General features: G+C 34.0%; 1 protein-coding gene across 1 annotated transcript in view; it reads right to left on the bottom strand.

The window, feature by feature from the left end:
• Positions 1-1,085: 1,085 nt before the first annotated feature.
• Positions 1,086-20,693, bottom strand: part of LOC149539142 (Cation efflux family protein) — a 265,872-nt gene continuing 246,264 nt past the window's right edge. The window contains exons 10-12 of the mRNA XM_089800470.1: positions 15,974-16,125; positions 1,669-1,760; positions 1,086-1,484 (exon numbers count right to left, since the gene is read on the bottom strand). Coding sequence (XP_089656596.1) covers positions 1,355-1,484; positions 1,669-1,760; positions 15,974-16,125 — 374 coding nt within the window. The 3' untranslated portion in view covers positions 1,086-1,354. The remainder of the gene's footprint in view (positions 1,485-1,668; positions 1,761-15,973; positions 16,126-20,693) is intronic.

The following is a 20,693-nucleotide window of genomic DNA, read 5'->3' as shown; positions in this document are numbered from 1 at the left end:
GATAAAAGGAAAATAAACAATTGAGGTAGCCTATTCTATTTAGTGTAAACTTGCAACCGCAATTCCCATTTATTTAGAAGCTCAATGTGATCGAACGTATTTCTTTTTATTTTCCACCAAGTTGGCAGGATGCTTTGTTAGATTTATCACTTGAACATTTTAAAAAGACAAACTATAGTTGCATTTGTAATATAAAAAGACGTACGTAGTGACCCCCTTTGATTGCAAAAGTTTTTTCAACAAGGGCTTTCATGTATTTGAGTTCCTAAATAATGGGAAGTGTGAAATACTCCGAGGACTAGGAAATTCACGATAAAAGACGCTGAAAAAATTAATTGACACGTGTCTAATGAAAACATTACTACCCTGCCTACATATAGGCAGGGACTAAAAATCCCTGTTCCATATTTGAAATGCAATATATTGTTTGATTGCAATATACATATTGCCCGATAAAAGGAAGATAAACAATTGAGGTAGCCTATTCTATTTAGTGTAAACTTGCAACCGCAATTCCCATTTATTTAGAAGCTCAATGTGATCGAACGTATTTCTTTTTATTTTCCACCAAGTTGGCAGGATGCTTTGTTTGATTTATCACTTGAACATTTTAAAAAGACAAACTATAGTTGCATTTGTAATATAAAAAGACGTACGTAGTGACCCCCTTTGATTGCAAAAGTTTTTTCAACAAGGGCTTTCATGTATTTGAGTTCCTAAATAATGGGAAGTGTGAAATACTCCGAGGACTAGGAAATTCACGATAAAAGACGCTGAAAAAATTAATTGACACGTGTCTAATGAAAACATTACTACCCTGCCTACATATAGGCAGGGACTAAAAATCCCTGTTCCATATTTGAAATGCAATATATTGTTTGATTGCAATATACATATTGCCCGATAAAAGGAAGATAAACAATTGAGGTAGCCTATTCTATTTAGTATAAACTTGCAACCGCAATTCCCATTTATTTAGAAGCTCAATGTGATCGAACGTATTTCTTTTTATTTTCCACCAAGTTGACAGGATGCTTTGTTAGATTTATCACTTGAACATTTTAAAAAGACAAACTATAGTTGCATTTGTAATATAAAAAGACGTACGTAGTGACCCCCTTTGATTGCAAAAGTTTTTTCAACAAGGGCTTTCATGTATTTGAGTTCCTAAATAATGGGAAGTGTGAAATACTCCGAGGACTAGGAAATTCACGATAAAAGACGCTCAATACTCGGGAATAGGTTGAAATAACAAACAAATGAAGTAAATGAAGATGATTCTTATCAGAAAGAAAATTAAAAATACGGCAAGGATTCACAGTTATCAAAGAAAATGTCAAATATGTGTCTTTGTTTATAAATGAGATTGCAGTTGTGGTTCTTTGAGTTGATGACCCAGCCTTAACAAAATGTTGACGGAAGAAATTTCTGACGAGGCTTGCAAAATCTCCTTCTCTGCCTGCAACGCGATAGCCATGGCATCCCTATATCACCCAAACCGGAAGAAATACAGGTAAGTACTAAGTAGTATAAGAATACAGAGAGATTCAATCTTTGTAAAAATGAAGTCAAAACCCATATATTGGTTTACAATGGTACATCCATTCAATATCGATATAATCATAATCATTCCTCTTGGTATATTAGTTCAACCGGTCATGCATTTACCTGATTAGCATATCTGCCAACATGGAGATTTGAACTTGGACAAGTACCTTGCCTTGCAAGAAATGGCTTGTTACATGCTCAACTGTCATAGTCTGCAAAACAGGTTTTCAAATGTTTACTTCTTAGGTTGGATCAGCATTTCCAGCTACATTTCAAAAGAAAAATGGACATCGTTAAGGTGTCTGATGCAATTAGGAACATAAGTAAAATTTGATGCCTTTGTAAGCATTCCCAAATAAGCATAATTGCTTAACGAAACTGTTCACTGTCAAAAAATCATTATCATCAACTGAAGGAAAGTGGCTTCTAATTTCATATACGTTCTATTCTGTCACAATCAATGGAAAATCTAGCCTACATGAAGCATAAATCATTACAAAAGGCTTTGTTTATTTAAATCTTGCAAGAGCAGAGTAGCTTTATAATGAATTGCTTATGTGTGATCTCGTGCTCACTGATAGTTTTAAATTTAATTTAAGATACTTCAGAGGAAAGTACAAGGTTGTTATTACAAAGTCGTTGACAGTTGAATTTTAAGGATAAATGGGATGTCTAAGAGAGGTTTTCAGCTGTTCTTATACCTGTGACATTTTGGGGGGATGCAAGATTGGATCAGAAACAACCCTTGGCCTTCTCTGATTTTTCTGACCACCATAAACATCCCAGAAACATCACTCGTAGCCATATCCAAACATTACAGCCAAGGTTTTTTAATTATTGTATATATCAACAAAAAAACATCCCATGGCTCTGGAAAGACTGGGGCTAGAATACACTGTGTGAGGCAGAGGAAAATTGGTTCAAATACTTCATCTGGATGTCTGAAGGGTTTGCAGGATTTTGGAAAGGAAATTTCTTGAATCCTTTTTATATGGTCCATTTGAAATCAATAAACCTTATAGCCTACAACATCTGCTACAAGTGATTGTCAAAAATTCCTGGAAAGTAAGAAACCAAAAGCTCCGGGAGACTTGCTTGGTTTCCTAGGCAATCTTCAGCATATATTTATTACAAATTGATAGTCATTGGATATTGTCTTTTACATATTTAAACTTTTGCATTTGTAGAAGTCCTTCATTATGCAACTTTGAGTTATCTGCATGGGTGGTGGCCCAAAGGTTTCTTCAAACTATACACTGCCAATTGATTGTGGACACGCTCCATCCACAATCCTTTTCCATTTAGAGGATAGTCTGAATGATATTATTTTATGTTGCATCGGAAATAACTCAAATCTGGACTCTAATCTTCGTGCAGACAATTATGAGGTATACCAGAAATAGATTTAGTTGCTATATTGGTTTTCAGATTTCCTATATTTAAATTTTGGTCCCCTACCAAACCCAAGAAAAAGGCTCTCATCACCCATTGTCCATGTAACATGTCCTTGTGTTTCTTATCATTCCTGCCCTAGAAACACCGTGGAACATAGTTTATTTTTCATAAATTCAAGTGTTAAAGAGGCATTTTTTGGTGGATCAGTTACAGCCCTTCCTGTGCCTGCTTCTGTAACTAAGTGTACTTCAATTTTATATTTGGCATAAGTAGTCGGGTCAGAATTAGGACAAAATGTAGAAGTAATGAGTACTGCCTTTTTCAGAAATCAAGCTGCTTTCCCCAGGTTTTCTTGAGGATGGAGATGTACCTGACGTACTTTTTCTTTTGAAGTTTGATTTCTTTAAGATTATGATCTGCTGGGTGTCTTTTTATGCACCTTCTACACCAGTGGGAGTAAAAGCATGGTTACTCATGGCCTTAGAGCATTATCCTTTATGCTTCTTTCCTAGGATGTCCAGTTCATTCAAATGGGCCCCTGGACCAGCCACAGTTGGAACTGGTCCATGGTACTGGTGCGGTTCACCTGTAGGTCCGGACAAGGCCTGGTTCGAACAAGACCACGGGCCAATCAGACCCTAACGGACTAGACGTCGAATACATGGATCTCATTCGAACCAGATGCAAATTTTGACCTGCGCAGTCAAAGTCAGCAGCAAACATATTTTTTTGCAAATTAAATGAAGATTTCTCCTTCACTTCACTTTTAAAGATTTTTCTCTTGGTAACATGTTTTCATACTAAACCATTTTTCAGCTTAGGGAAGGAGGATTTATACAAATATATAAATTACATTTTTTTTTTCTTATACTTTGTCATATTTGTATAACTATTGTAAGGAAGTTTGAGTTAGGTTTCAGCTTCATAAGAATTCAAATGCAGATTCTAGATTTTGAGAGTTTTCAAAAATATTCAGATCACCAAATTTGAGGATTCAACATGCCTTCAATAGTGCTAGCTCCCACAACCTCTTCTGGTATTTTGAGGTCAAATTGAAGTTGGAAAAGGGATTTTCTAATAATTCTAACTCGTTTCCTCACAAAATGTGGTTTCAATCTATGTCACAAGATATGTTGAATTTTATCCTTCAAGTTCGAATTTCAGCAAATATTTTACACTTACCAAACTTCATCCAAATTTTATGATATTTAATATAATATAAATTTATTTTAAAATAATATTGGGTTATTTAGTTGAATTATTTAGCAATGTCAAACTATTTTAACAATTTTTTTGGATATATGACTTATATTTAAGAATAAATAAATTTATATAGCGTAAATTTAATGTTGATTTTTTTCTTCAAATTTTTATCCTTGCCAAATTTCATCCGAATTTTATGATCAACAAATTTGAATTCAAATTCGCATCATATACTTCAATATTAAAGATTCAAAACATTAAAATTAAATCTTAACATCAAGTTCAAGTATCATTGTTTGAAGTGTTGATTTATTGTAGTTGTGGTCGGAATCCACAAACCAACAGAGATATCACAAAGGTTGTGATTGCATTTATATTGTTGTTGTGAGACAATAATATATTATTATTTAATAATATAAATATTATATTATATTTAAAACTATAAAATTAAATAGTTATATTATATGATAATATAATAATATTTTATTATATTAATAATATATTAATTGGTGCTACTTGTAAGAGTGGTGTCCCTTGCATATATATAAGATAATAAGTAGAAAAACAGATCAAACTGCTTGAGGAGGACGAATATATTGTCTATGGTTGGGAGGGCAATAAGAGTTATTGCTTATGGATAATCGAGCAACCTTGAAAAAAAAACCATGATATTAGGGCTTTTTTGCGGTCTCTAGAAGTGAATGGGGTAAAAGTTGAAAAGATGAGAACACATTTGAAATAGCCACAATTAAGAGATATATATTTTGTTTAAAAGTAAGAATATTGTATTGAAGGCAAACCACTCCTAATTGCGATATATTGATAAGAAAAAATGTGTTAATATTTGTGATAATAATGCTATTGGCCGAGATAAAACTTGCTGTATAAAATCTACATTTACACTGCGGTTAGAGAGGCATTAAATGTCTTATTTGCAACTTGTTAATTCCCAACTTCATATATATCATGTGGGATTGAAATATCATGTCCTACATTTTGTCACCACAAAATGTAGGTAACAGTATGAAACTTTTTCAACTTAGTTTCACATTTCACTGAGTTAGTTCATTATTTAATTGGCTAACATTGATCAACCAATTGACTTCAATTGATATAATGAATCCTTTTATTGAAAGCTTTTGTTAATTCTTTTTAGTTTTTCTGTTTGTTGAGGCTATGTTTGATTTTTGAAGCCTTCAATATCTTTTTTCATGTTTTTCAGTGTGTTTGTTAGCTTTTGGTCTTTTGGTTTTGCTCAAATCATTGCTTTCGATTTTCCCTTTGATTCGATATATCTCAAAGCTTAATCGGAGTTGGCAATTAAAAGATATGACTATTTTAGTGCTCAAAAGACGAACTCTCCAGATACAATTGCATATTTTAAAATATCATGTTATATTTTAAAGTTGACATTCACTTTTTGAAAAATATAACATACATTTACTTTATGTTATGTTTTTAAATTACTTTGTCACTTAAGTGACTATAGTGCACTTTATGTAATATTTTCATATTGAGTTGTTTTTTAAATTTCTCACTTAAAGTGATTTCATTAACTATATAGTTTGATTTAATTTTTGAGTTACTTTATGTTTTAATTTAAAACATCTAAGTAAATATTACTTTTTGAATGATATTTGCACATATTTATTAAACTATATAGCTTAAATATTAGTTTTGACTCAATAAAGTGATATCTCCTCAAAAATCAATTAGACATGTGCTTAATTCATCAGTTAAGTTGTGCATTACATGCCTTTCAACCCAATTACATGTAAATATGCATTTGCACCTAGAGACCACATTTTGCACTAAAAAGGCATTTTACATGTTTTTTAAAATATGGAATGGTCATCCTAGAGTGAGTTTTGCATATTTTTAAAATGTGTAATCACCCTCTAGGGGTGCGTTTTGCACTAAAAGGCATATTATAACATCTTTTAAAAATATGCATTGCTCCTAGAACGTGTTTTGCATCTTGAGGGAAAATGCATGTTTTTAAATTATGCAACTGCACTCTTAAAGTGCATTTTGCATAGAGAAGCCAATCCATGTTTTTATTAAATATGCAAACTCACTCCTAGAGTGCATTTTGCATCTCTTTTCATGCATTGGCAAAGAGAACCTGAATTTGAAGATTGAAGGGAAAAAAAATTCATGTTTTCCCTTTCCAAGAACACGTTTTTCATAAAAAATGCTTAGATCTGCCCATGTAATGGCTTGAAAACTCCAAGATGAAGGTCATTTTTGCATATTTATGCAGTCCCATGCATTAGGCATTGAAATCCATGCAAGAAACAATGCATTTTGTGATATTTGGAGGGCATTTTATTGTGAAGTATGCTCAGATTTATTTCTTTTTAAGCCACAAACTCCATCACAAGGGAGCATTTTTTATTTTTAATGCATACACATCAATTTGGGGGTCATGATTTTGCATATCCAAGACAAACACATTTTGGCTCAAACAAAAGTCGTTTTAAGGTTTTGATCCATATATTTGCTATTAATGAATACATTGTTGCCTCTCAATAGCAAAAACGGCTTGTTTCATGGCAGCAAGAGACCACATTTTTGATAAAAATAGCTTCAAACTTGGTATTTTTGCAAAAAAAGGTCGTGTATTGAAGGAAAGACACCATGTTTTTGGGGATTCACATACAAAATGTCCATTCATAGACATTAACATGCATTACTTGCAAGTGTGGAGGAAGTAAAATAGTTGTTTCAGAATTTGGAGGAGAATTTGTCTTCAAATCTATTAATCCTCCATATTTGGCTCATTAATCTTCAAGTGAGTGGACATTTTCAAACTTGCTTCTTAATTCATGCTTATCTTGCTATTTTTCTGCATATTTTAGCTTGAATGCACACTTGTTCATAAATATGCCACGAAAAGTGCATTTTTCCTTTTAATATGATAAAAACTTCCATTTTCACACTTTTGGATGTTCAACAAACTCCAAATTCGAATTTGCACTTGAAAGTAACTTACTTGTTGGCATGTTTGAGTCTAAGACCAAACGGTATGTGTTTGTTTTGCTTGCTTATTTTGGAAGAAAGTTGAAGAAATTTTCCCAAGAATGCAAGTGCATATTGCATCCATTTCACTTTCCACCTTTCCATGCAAATGCATCACATATTTCCATATTACACCAATACATGTCAAAACATATCGCATCCATTCCTTTCATTTGCAATTATATTCCAAGAGCAATTACATGTAATTCCATCCTCCATCCGCATTTACATGTAATCTCTTTCTCCATCTACATTTACATGTAATCTCATCCTTCATATGTGTTTACACGTAATCTCAATCTTCAAACCTCATTGTATGATTAAATCAAGTCTAGATTACATATAAATCACTTTACATGTAATTACATCTGGAGAATCCAACTTTGGTAGGTCACTCTTTAAACACTAAAGTCGCCATTTGCACACATCTATATGCATCTCAACTTGCATTCTTGGCCATATCCACAAAAACCCATCTTTGCCCACATGTAATCCACTCTTGAGAGTCTGATTTTGGCCCTTTTCGCCCAAATACATATGCTTTCCAGTTCATTTCCAGCCATCACGTGTTTCACAAGTATCTAATCCATACTTCAAATACCTACTTTTCATAGATTCCTCATTGTAACTCAAATCCAAATCTTTTCATGGATCTAATCTCATTGGAAGATGTTTTTGTCTTTATGTTGCGGCACACTTTTCAAGATATGTCAAAACTTCTTCAAAGAACTTCAATTCTCAAGAAGCAATTATTCATGTGGTCCCCACTTTCCCAGTGGAAGTTTTGGAACCTGACTTCGTTGAGAATGCACCAAGCAGTTTGCTTCAAAAATAAAATAAAATTAAAGTTGCAAATGCTGGTGGGAAAGTTGTTCCAAGTTTACATCCGAACATCATAGAAAAGGTGTTCAATGTGCCAGAGACTCCAGAATGTGTCAATCTACAAAGGAGAATTCACAACTTGAATGAGAAAAGGCTTGATCAAATCAAGTTTTCAAATGACAACAAAAAATTCATCAAAGAGAGTTAGAGGCTATCAAAAAGTTAGAACACCATGATTATCAAGGTGAATGCAATGGCACAAAATACAGGAATTTCCATCTTGTGATCATCTGGGTTTGCATCGTCAAGTACAAGGCCCTTCGAAACAATCCCTAGGATTGTTTCAATTCTCTTTGTCTTCTTCCTTGTTTAGTATTAATGTTTGCAAATTGGAGATGATGTATTGCATGAAATTGTGTAGTTACATGTAATTCGATTTACATGTCCTTATGACATGTAATCCAATAATTTCTCTTGTTTAGTTTGGAAAGGTCAAAGTTGGTTGAGCTACTCCCACTTTTTTCTCCATCTTTTTCTCAAATCCTTTGCCCATATAAAGGAGTGACCCCTCATTGTAAAAATCATCTTTTGTTTTATGCAAGAAATCTTTACCAAACTTGTTCAAGCATAACTTTGATTGTGTAGTACGAATTTGAGAGAAATGTGAATAAAATAAGCAATTGGATTCGAAGCTTTGACTGGAAGCAATTGTGATAGAGCACATTAGAAGCTTTGACTGTAGTTTGTGCCTATTGTTTTTTATTCATGTTATTATTGTGTTTCAATAATAGAGCATAGTGATTTAAGAAGCAGTCGGAGTCGAAGCTTTGACTGGGAATGTTTGTGGTAATACATAGACTATAAGCTTGGACTATAGCTTGTGTTACCATCTCAAATTCACGAAAAATAGTTAGAATTCCCCTACTTCTGGAAGTCTTTGCACTCCAATGGTAGAGGCTTTTCTTATAGAATACAATAAAATAGGACCTAGAGCCAAATTGGTATGTTTTCAGCTAGACTTTGAGTTAGTGTTAGTTTATCAGTATTACCATTTACAACTTTAGATAGAAATGCAATTAGAGGTTTTAGCTTGCTCATTACTCACTCCACAAGTAAGTGGATTCTTTTCTGAAAGTTAAAGAGCAAAGAATATTGATAATACCCTTTTGAAATCTCTCAACTTCTTGCTTAACTAGAGTTGATCCAAGGAACAGTGAGAAGGGGGAGCCTTCCTTTTAAGGTAGGAGAGACTTTGTCTCACATGCTATGGCTAATCATCCTATTTTGTGACTGGCTTTTACTCAAAACTTTCGGTTGTAAAATATCCACCCAACAAATCGCAGGGGAACTAATAATTTATAATTGTCATGGTTGCAAATATTATTGACTTCATATAATTTCTAGATAGAGAATATAGTTGGAAGCAATAACTGATTTAACCGAGCTTTTATTGGCTCCAACCATTCATGTGCAGAGACTTCTACATCCAGATTTTTCAGCACAACCCACAAATATTGTGGCAAAAACTCGTTTCCTTGCCACAATGAACATTGGTGTTTCAAATTTATAGTCATTGTGCAAAATATGTTTGTTTGCCAAACTGTTAATGCAAACTTTGTGGATATCGTGATGCTCTTTTATATAATGCGTCAATCATATCTTGCAAAACATGACTTCAGTGCTAAAGATTTCATAGAGCTGATGTTGAGATCGTGGTTAGGGACTAATATCGAGATTAGAGGAATGTCAAACGTAGCTAGTGACAATTGTTACTACCAAAAAGGGAAGATCATAATAAATTCAAGCATAGGAGAACCTAGGCTTGTGCCATCCTTGCTAGGATTGAAGATTTCTATTGGTTTGTGATTGCTGAAGCACTCAAAGATAATACAGTGCAGATTGTTTTCATCGCTACCAAATAATTTTGGCAGTCTATAAAGTTAGAGTCGGATGTCATGATTACACTTGTCAAAGAGTTTGAAGTCTTTGAATCTTCTAGAATAAGCCGTTAATGAGATTCAAATGTAAGATTTAGACAGCATAATAATAAGGTTGGAAGGATAAATTTAGAGAGAGCTTGACTTTGTTCAAGTCATAGCATTACCAATAGTTGGTGGATTCCCTTGCACAAACAGCACTAATAAGCTAAGATCTCATCAAATAATTCAATTCATGCATGAGACAAAGTGGACACTTGATTTTAAGGGCAATGAAAGAAATCAATGTTTAAAGGCTGGTCATGGGCTGCTGAAGCTAATACTCAAAATATGGAGAGTGAAATTGTCTTTAGATTATGATAGTGGAAAAGTTATGTCATTAGAAGTAGAAGATACGGATAATGTAGCAACTTCTTTAACTGAGCAATGCCTATTTCCCTAACATTATATATTGAAGAATTTCTTAAAAGGTGAACTAGAAGAATCCAACCACTCTGTAAATAATGAGAATTCAAATGAGAAAATTGAGCCTTCTAGAATGCTTGAGGCATCAAATGATGTTCCAAGCACATCTATCGACTATAAAGGTCATATCGTAGATGCCAATTTGATAGGATCTAACAACTTTTAAGTTCATGGAACAACAATTAAATTACAAAGAGAGAAAGCCACTTCTAAAGCTTCTTTAGATGTTAAGATGCCCCTCTATGTTGTCTTCAAGTTAAGGCAATCTAGAAGTGGTGATATGACTATATTGTATAGAGACTACATTTATGCATATAGCATTAACAACATTCTAAGGGAAATAGAGTAATACATGAGATGAGTCCGCACTTGAAAGTGCTCCAAGATCAATTAATGATGAATACAATGAGTTGTGCATTTCTAACAGACAATGCATGCTTTAATGGTTCAGAAACTAAAGGAAGATCTCATCATGCTTCAAGATATAGCTACCCTTTTAAAGAGCTTCCTGATATATGATAAGATAAATTTATTAATGTCCAACAAGAGACCACAAGTGGGTCTAAGGGACTTAAAGATGTACAACAAGGCTGCAACCAACAACAAGAACACCTAACAATGTTCGTGGAAAGAATATATACAAGAAAGCCAAAGGCAAAGCAAGAGAACTAGAAGAACTTGTCACGGACGAGAAGTAACCTAGAACAAAAGGATACAATTTGGGGCAAGGGCAAGCCTTGGGCCATCTCAAGGAGCGTTAGAGGTAGGGTGATGTTGTTGAGTGTACCCTTTGCGAGGTTTCACGGATCTAGTGTGGTCCGAAGAGTGACCAAGTAACCTCTTAGTCCACCTAGCCGAGGGATTAGGAGAGAAGAAGGAAGTGATAAGCTGGTTAGAAGTCTATCTCAAAGGGAAGTGCAGCTCAAGAGTGTGACCATGAAGCCACAAGGTCTCCTAGAGATAAAGGGAAAGATTGCATACCTAAAGAAAGAAGACAAGCTCCTGCAATTTTTGAATAGGCAATAGAACCTCTCCTTGATCTCATAGTAGATGGAGCACTGAAACAAAAAATGGGTCTCAAACTCCACCACCCCAAGAGGGCACAAGCAACAGACCCTATCCTCTAGCAATTTGATGGTCTATCTAAATATGAAGTCTATGGGGACTCTAAAAGGCCCCAAGGAGATGCGAAGGGCATGATTCCAATGAGGTATTGAGGGCGAATAATGATCCCATCTTGAGTATCCAAATAATGTTCCACAAAGAATGTCATCCTCAAATAAAGCTCCCTTGGAGGGTTACTCCAAGTCATTGTAATATACTATTTTTAGATGTTGGTCTTGACATGTTCCTTCAAGAAGCAAATTACATCAAGAACAATGTTGATGAGTGTTTGCTCTAAAATAGTGAGGTAAGTATCTCTCTTGATTAATATCTTTTATTTTTCTCTTAGTCCCTTATTTGTATCCCTGTATGTAATATAAGAGTCATTTGCCTTGTTATGCACTTGTTCTTTTTCTTGATCCCTAGGGATATTCTTGTAGAGATATAAGAATGACACATTAGGAATGTTGTCGAAGCATTTATGCAAGTGATGGTAGCATCTAGGATTGCAATGTAAAATGTTGACACAAGAGGGCTCTCCTAGTGAGAGAGGGAACAAACTATTAGGAGATTTTGTTCTTATCTCAACATGGTCATATTCATGTCAATTCTAGGGCTCAATCTTATGACAATAGGTCCAAGGTGGTCTTGGATCTAGCACTTTTAGTCATATGTGGAGCATGCCACATGATGAGTCTCTTGGACCAAGATATCTTCAATGATTGGGACCATGCGAGAAGGGTATGCTTTTGTGTCAGGGGGAGTAGCTAGAAGATCTGCTTTAGTTTATATCCAACAGTCTTGGTCATATTGGTTTAGAGGGAGTAGACCATGTCGAGATGGTTTCTCTAGTGATCAATAGTCTGAAGACTATGATTCATGGGATCGAGTTCCATGTGTGTAGGATGGAAATCCTTTATGCGGACACCTAGTTCATGATATTCTTGAATAGATGGATACTTGGCGAACTTGGGATTCACCAAGAGTGATGCAAACTCCAACCGTGTATTTTCTAACAAGCCAAAGCCTGTGGAGATCAAATATCACTATATTAGAGATATGGTCCAAAAAATGCTCTTCAATAGAGGTACATCAATTTTGATAATCAGACAACTGATATTCTCACCAAGCCCCTTGCTAGAATGAAGTTTGTGCATTTCCGAGATAAGCTTGGATTCATGGAGAATGAAGCCCTTTGCTAAGAGGGAGTCTCAACATCAATGATTTATTGAGATGTAATTTAATCAATTGTTCTCTCAAACGGGGAAATTGAGTGTCAACCCTTGTAGTACATTTTTCTAAGATGGAGAAATAGAGGTTTTAGCCCTCGTAGTGCATTTATCTAAGACAGAGAAATTGAGGTGTCAACCCTTGTAGTGCATTTCTCTAAGACAGAAAAATTGAGGTGTTAACCCTCATAGTGCATTGCTTTGAGACAAAGAAATTGAGCTGTCAACCCTCATAGTGCATTGCTTTGAGACTAAGAAATTGAGTAGTTAGCCCTTGCAGTGCATTTCTCTAATAGAGAAATTGAGGTGTCATCCGTCCTAGTGCATTTCTTTGAGATGTAGAAATTGACCTGGTAGCCCTTGCAATGCATTTCTCTAATAGAGAAATTGAGGAGTCATCCCTCCTAGTGCATTTCTTTGAGATGTAGAAATTGAGGTGTGAGCCCTCTTAATGCATTTCTCTTTGAGAGAGATTTGAGTTGTAAGCCCTTATTACCACCCTCTAATATGGTTCAGGGTGGATGTCATGCATGTGACATCATGACAACTCCACGTCAAAGAATTCTTGGTGACTTTCTTGTACTTGTGTGTTCACCCTCTAGAAAAGTCATGGCGATTATCATTATAAGATGATGATCTCACAATGATGGACACTTGTGCATCTTAGTATCTTACCATCATTGTGAGGTGATCTCACAATGATGGTTGACATCTCAAGAAGTAATATTTATGGGTAGCCATAATGGTGGATATCACGTGAAGTGATATCTATGGATAAGTCATAATGGTTGATATCACAAGAGGTGATATCTTTTCACATGAAGATGTAGCCATTGTGGGCAATCATCACAATAAGGAGATTGTTTTATTGCATTAATGATATGTTAATTGGTGCCACATGGAAGAGTGGCATCCCTTGGTGAAAAGTTACCTCTCTCTCTCTCAAACACACATATATCATAGTTAAATTGCCCAAGGGAATGGGAGGATGTCAGGACAGGGGGATAGGTTTCCAAGAAAGGGGGACAGAGGGGCCTCAATTTGGGGATGGCAACGAGGGAATGGCAAGGGGGGGTGGGGGGTGTATATACTATATACTATTTATGTGGTGCTTAAATGGTAGTTATGAAAATATGTATCACAATACAAGACAAAAAGATGTAAAATACTAATTTACTAAAATTTAAATACTTGAACATTGAACATGAATGTGGAACATTGAGCAATAAATATTAAAATTTTAAATACTCAAATGAGCAAATGGAAGAATTTTAGCTTCTATTTTATTATATGTTAATATTATATAATAATAGTTATAGATATCAAAAGTCTAAGTATCTCATCATAAAGATGATTACGTTGAGCAACATAATATGATATTCAATATACCCAATAGAATATTAAACAATATTTTTTAAAATAAACTATTTTGTTTTTAGTTGGACAAGGGAAATCTAGCCATCTCCTATAGGGCTAGGGGACTTGTTGCCATCCTCCCGTCTACTCAGGGGACATCAAGACATTCCCCCGTCTCCTCAGAGGATGCCAGGACATTCCCCTATCTCTGCCAAACAACAAATAACTAGCGGCGCAGCTGTAGACAGTAGAATGACATTCCCCTATTCTCGTGCATCCCTGTCTCCAAGACGTTGGGATTGTTTTGTGGGGGACATGTCCCCATGTTACACTGATATGTGTATATATATACATACACCTCCTCTTAATATAAGAGTAATAACTATAGTTGAAAAAATCAGCGGTATATCGCCTAACTCGTGATATATTGCATAAAAAAAGCTCAAGATATGAATGCGGTAAATTTCGACAACGGTTTTAATAAAATATCACTGCAACATTTTCCCCAAGTCTTGCCAATAAAGTCAAAAAATCGTCAAAAAATCGTAGATCAAGTCCGAGCTTTTGCTTTTTAGGATTTTAGGATTTGAAAAAAACATTTTAAAAATGAAAATTTTTAAGTTAAAATTTTCACAAAAAATTAGAGTAGTTGCTTTTATTTTGTTGCGACTCTTATAGTCATTGTTTGTTGTGAGAAAGGAAAGGAAGACGCGGTGTGAAAGAATAGGAAAAACACAACGCCATTAGCAGATACAAAATCATTCACAATTTTCTTAAATGGGTTGGCTTGTCTGAGCATGAATAAGACCCCTGTAATTTTAATAGTTGCTTTTACCAGTCAAATTTTTAAGGCTGCTCAGAAATACTTCATTGTGCATGGATGGAAATATGGATTGGGGTGCACTGAAGCAAATATAGAAATTCCAACATTGGAATTTAATCACCCATGTCTTTGATCATCATCTCTACTTTCAAGTCGATTTTAATGAAAATAAATGCAAAGCGTTTGAACTTAGTTGGAACATTTTTAATTATTTTTATGTAAATATAAATTTTTAAATACACTGCATATACTATTGTATGTCAATGCCATGTGTAAAAATAAATTATTGATGGACATGTAATGTATTTTTAATTATATATACGTAAAAATCAAAAGATAATAAAATATATGTGACTTGTAAATTATTAAAAATTAAAATAGATTTAAGTATTTTTATTTTTATTTTTATTTAGATCTAGATGAATATTAAAAACTAAAATTTTATATAACTTGTATATAATTCTTAATTTGGATATTATATAAATACTAAAATTATATATAATCATTATATGTTCTACAAATTGGTGTATATATTTGTGTTTTTAAGAATGTTTTAAGAAATTATATATTTTCAAATGTTCAATCAAAGTGTTGATTTAATCCCAATATTTTTGCTGAGTTTTTGCGGATTCCAAGATTTTCAAAAATTTTGAGCCAGCTGAGATATTGCGGAAACCGAATTTTTCAACTATGGTAATAACGTTAGGGGCATGTTATTGTCGATGCTGCTTTGCATTATCATAGAAAGATTTCTTTAAAAAGATGCTGTAGAGATGGATATGAATGATCAACTTCTCATAATTCCTGATTTTCTGACATAAACGAATTCTAAGATAAGTTTCCATAATCCTAACAATCTCTTAGATTCCAAATGTTTTTCTTTTCTTCTGGCATATAAATTATAAATAGTCACTATATTAATGTGTTTTCAACCCTAGATTGCCCTTTTCAATAATGAACTAAATATAGATGAGGTAGAAATCAGAAACATTTTAATCTGTCAACATAGACCTTTTGTCAAGCAGATGCAATCATAATCAACATACTCGGAAAAGGCATCTATAGATTACCTCAGAAAAATTGGTGGACAAAACATTGCGAACAGTTTTCTCAGTTTCCAGTTGTTGTGTAGAAGTCATAAGTGAATTATTTAGTTTTTCGTCTTCTTTGATGTTATTTCTTGCACCTTCTCTAGCAAGACAATTCTCTAAATGTGAAGGATCTGCATCAAGAGGAAAGCCAGCAGAAAACATAACATTTTTTAGTGCCAAAAAACTGAAATTGCTACTGGTAGTGTTATAATAGTAAGCTACATTAAACACTGACCACATAAACAACTACACTAAAAAATAATTTGCTAATTTGTAAGTGAATTTTCTGGTGCTAATTCCTTTCTCCTTGGACTTCCAGCATCCAATTAATCTATCAATTTTATTACATACATCAACCTACTTAAACAACAGATTACAATCATGATCTTCCCAATTAATATATTATATCTATGTGCAATAAGACTGGCTCTCTGTAAAAATGAACAAATTAAGAAACTACGATCAGATGACTTCTACGAATAGCTTATATAAAGTGCATGGCTGATTTGTATTGATGTGAAAAGTGTGCACTGTACTTAACAAACTAAAGAGCTCTTGGCCATTTTACCAAGAAATTGAAAAATGGGGTTTTTGAATCATGTATGGGTAGGTATACAATTCATTATAGATTTAAAAAAATAACCTTAAGAAATTGTCTTATACACAATCAGATTTATCCTTTTAAATCAGACAAAAATGCCACCAAAAGAAAAATGTCACAGGTTTAGAAGGGTATGTGGTATGTAATATCACTTTGAAGTGGTTTATGCTGATTAGAAATAGAATGCTTTTATTCTTTCTAATTTATAATCACTCATGGCCATGGGTTCTTTGTAGCAAAATGTTTCCCTCATGAATAGTACTCAGAATGTGCACATGTTGGAGGGATGTGTTGTGGCCTAAGTTGTCAGTACGTGTATGGATACAATAACTTGTTACATGGGTACAGGAAAAATTCTTTTTGAGCTTTGGGTATTGTTGATGTGACTTTTATTCCACTGCAACATAAAAAATCAAATACTTAGTATTCTTGGATGAAATTCCAAATCTCCAACTCTCTTGAATAAGGGTACTCATATGCTAAACATTGTGGATGAATTGTGTAATCAAATGAGACAACCCCAAGGTTCCTTCTTATTGTGGACTTTCGCTCAATTTTATGATGTGTTATATTGGTTATCACAAAGAGACTTATGTTGTTCATTGAATGGATACCAACTCCTTCAACTTCTTCAATCACTTTCTACTGAACAAATTGCATAGGGTTTACAAATTCTATCTAGCTCTAAGAATGTAAGACAATGTTGATGATGGGCCAAGCCTTTAACTACTCCTTGCCTTACAATGACAACTAGGCATAGAAGGGTGCTATCTCTAAGGATGTGAGAATGATTTTCACATTGTCAATACTCATTCAAATACCCTATGAATGCACAACATAAATGAACATTTCTAATATAAGTAAAATACTTGCAACTTGGGTGAAATCTGACCTTAAACTATTACTTTAATCAACAAAAATCAAAATGTATGGACACTAGTGTTGGTTAAATTTTTTGTAAGTCACGATAACCACAACTTACAAAATTGAGTTTAGGCAACATCTCATGAGATTTCTCTCTCCTCTCTGCAATAGGGGAGGCTCCCTTCTTACCATGGGTGACTTCATCAGAGACCTTACTGAAATTAACAAACGGGTGGTTCTTCTTAATCACTTCCTCTATTTTTAGGAATGATTCATACACAACTACAACTTTCAATTTGACAAAAGCTATCCATTGCTATGATAATACCAGTGGCTCCGGGGTTAGCATAAGAACAACACCAAAGATAAAAACTTTTATATTTTGTGAAACAAATATATGAACCCAAAGTCTATTGCACTTGTCTCAAATGACAATTCAAGTAGAATAACTAAGAGGACACTCACCCAAAGTCTATTGCACTTGTCTCAAATGACAATTCAAGTAGAATAACTAAGAGGGCACAAAGTGTCTTATTGGATACTTTCAAATTTAATAAAAGCACTTAAACTGAAGTTCAAAGTTTTCAACTCTAAGCAGTTGTAGCTACTACTATTTATAACAATTTGTCCTCCCAAAGCACAAAGTCTTCGAAAGTTCAAATTGACTCTAAATACAAAAGGACGCACAAATGTGCACAATTGAATTCAAATCATTTTTGAACAAAGCATTAAAACTCACAATCTATTTGAAAAATTTCATCTCATAATAGGTTGGATTGGCACAAAGTCTGAAAACAACCTGCCTCTTATTGAAAACAATTCAGATTTACATCTAAGTTCAAAGTCTCAGACTACATAAACAAATTGGAAGAATTTTTTTGCCTTGCCAAAAGATCCTTATTTGGAATGAGCTCCCTTCTTGATATAGGAAAAGAGTGGAGAGAAAGGAGAAAGAAGGGGAAAACCCTTAAACCACCTTGACTTATTCTCTAACTAACTAACTAACTAACTTTGACTTATTCAATGCTATGAGACTTAAAACACTTGTAACATGATTACATGAAACAACTGTGCACATGATATTATCAAATGCAATTACATCTTGTTTTTACATTACCTATAATTTGTCAAATACAAGTACACGAAGAAAATATTTTGTGTCTGACAACACAACTTCTATTACATCATCCTTTATTGGTCTCTATGCTAATACAAGAATGTTTTATGATTGATGTGCTCAAGTTTGATGGAAGCTATAATGTCCCCAATTTTTTTAGCATCTGAGTTTTAGGGATTAGCGTATTATTGTGATCCTTGTAGGCTAATTATTGTGGATAGAGGGTCTTTTGTGGTAGAGGCTTGGCTTGGGAGGGTCTTATCTTCTCTACATTTTAGTAAGCTACAGGTTGGCCTTCGTTTGGATCAGATTGGATTTTGTTTGGGCTTAGTTTTGTGTACTTACTATTTGTAGTAAGTTGGTGTTGATCGAGATGGACCCTTTCTATTTTTGGAACGTACATTTGGTCACATGGAGAAATAATAGGTATAACTCTTATTTCAGAGGGCATTTAAATGATGAGTATTTTGGGAGTTATTATATTTTTAGTGGCCAAATGATTATTAATTATTAAATGGCTTATTATAAAGTGATAATTTAACTTTATAATTTCACTTAACTTGAAGTTGAGTTATCATTGGAAAGTGTCATTTATTAATTAATTAAGCCAAGTCAAGTGAGAATTTAGAGGAAGCTTCTAATTAATGTTGTGTGGTGAAGCTTCTTGAGTGAAGTTGCATTTTGGCAACAAAAAGGAATTTGGAGGTTATAAATACAAGCCCATTTGTTGAGAGAAGCATGCTTGAATATTTATTTGCTTTTGTTGCCTTTGTGGCTTTTTCTGAGGTTCTGGATTTTGTTGCCCTTGCTAAGGTATAAGGGAGGCTAAGAAGTATTTTCAAATCACTACTGAGATAAAGTGATTCCATTTCATCTCCCTTGCTATTATTATCTGTGACTAGGAGGATTATAATTGTGGAGGAAATTACATTTCTGGGGTTTTAGAATTCTGAGATTTATTTTTTAGGATTACATTTGCAATTTTGTTGAGGTATACAATTGCTCTCTTCTCCTACTATTCTTTACTGTGGCTAGGGAGAAATTACTTTTGATTGAATTTGTAAAGGAATTGGAGGATTTTGTAATAGCTACAATTTACATTTGAGGATCCACACGAGTTATTCAGAGGCAGCCATTACTAGTATTTGCAGCGTTTGGTATTTTGGGGAAGTGCAGATTTCATTTCCAGGCACGACGTGGGAGATTAAAGCAATTCTAGCATTTTCTCTCACTTGCGATTTCTCCAAGAGGCTGTCTTTTGCATGTTTGCAAATACATATCATCCTACAAGCTGCAATCTGGTTTTTTGAGGATAGTTGTCCACACTTTGGCAGCAATTTGGCCATTGGGGTTAATAAATATGCTCTGCATACAGGTTCCAAAAGTTATTGTGATTTTTCTCAATGCAATAGAACTTAATAATGGCATTATTATTATTATTTCTCATTGTTCTAGTTATTGCATTCTCCCTTCAGTATTAGTGGTTATAGAACATTTTCAGAATTATGTATGCAAACAAATAAGGAAGAAGTTGTAAATCAGCTGTTTGGTATTCATCTATACAAGAGCCTTCTAGTAATTATGAGTAGCTCATTACATATCCTAGTATTGTACTAAAAAGTTAAAGATCATATGCACAATGATAGCTGAATTGCTCGCCAAATGTTTGATGAAATGTCAAATCACTGATTAGTGTGAAAATTGATGATTGTTTGAGCCGTAACCAATAGGGGTTATACAGAAGCATCTTGATCTGGAAGAGGGACTTGCATCATTTGACTATTTTACATTACATGTAACTGTCAAATACAAGTACACGATGAATATTTTCTAAATGTCTAAGAAGTTACTACTTTTATTACATCATCCTTTATTGGTCTCTATGCTGCTGCAAGGACGCTTTATGATTGGTTTGGTGGAAGCATCTTGATTTGGAAGAGGAACTTGCATCATAGACTATTTTCTAGTATAATGGTCGTTGTTTCTTGTAAAGCACATTTTTTCCTTTTCATCTTTGTCTTGAAAGCATTTTATGTCTGTAATAATTACATCTCTCAACCCTTTCTTTGTAAGTTGTTGTTCTTTAGTCACCAAAAAAAGCCATAACATAGTCTTTC

Source organism: Cupressus sempervirens, chromosome 9 (genome assembly GCF_028749045.1).
Source record: "Cupressus sempervirens isolate cs-2001-9-10 chromosome 9, ASM2874904v1, whole genome shotgun sequence".
In the NCBI taxonomy this organism is placed as follows: domain Eukaryota; kingdom Viridiplantae; phylum Streptophyta; class Pinopsida; order Cupressales; family Cupressaceae; genus Cupressus; species Cupressus sempervirens.
This window is presented reverse-complemented; position numbering and strand designations above follow the sequence as displayed.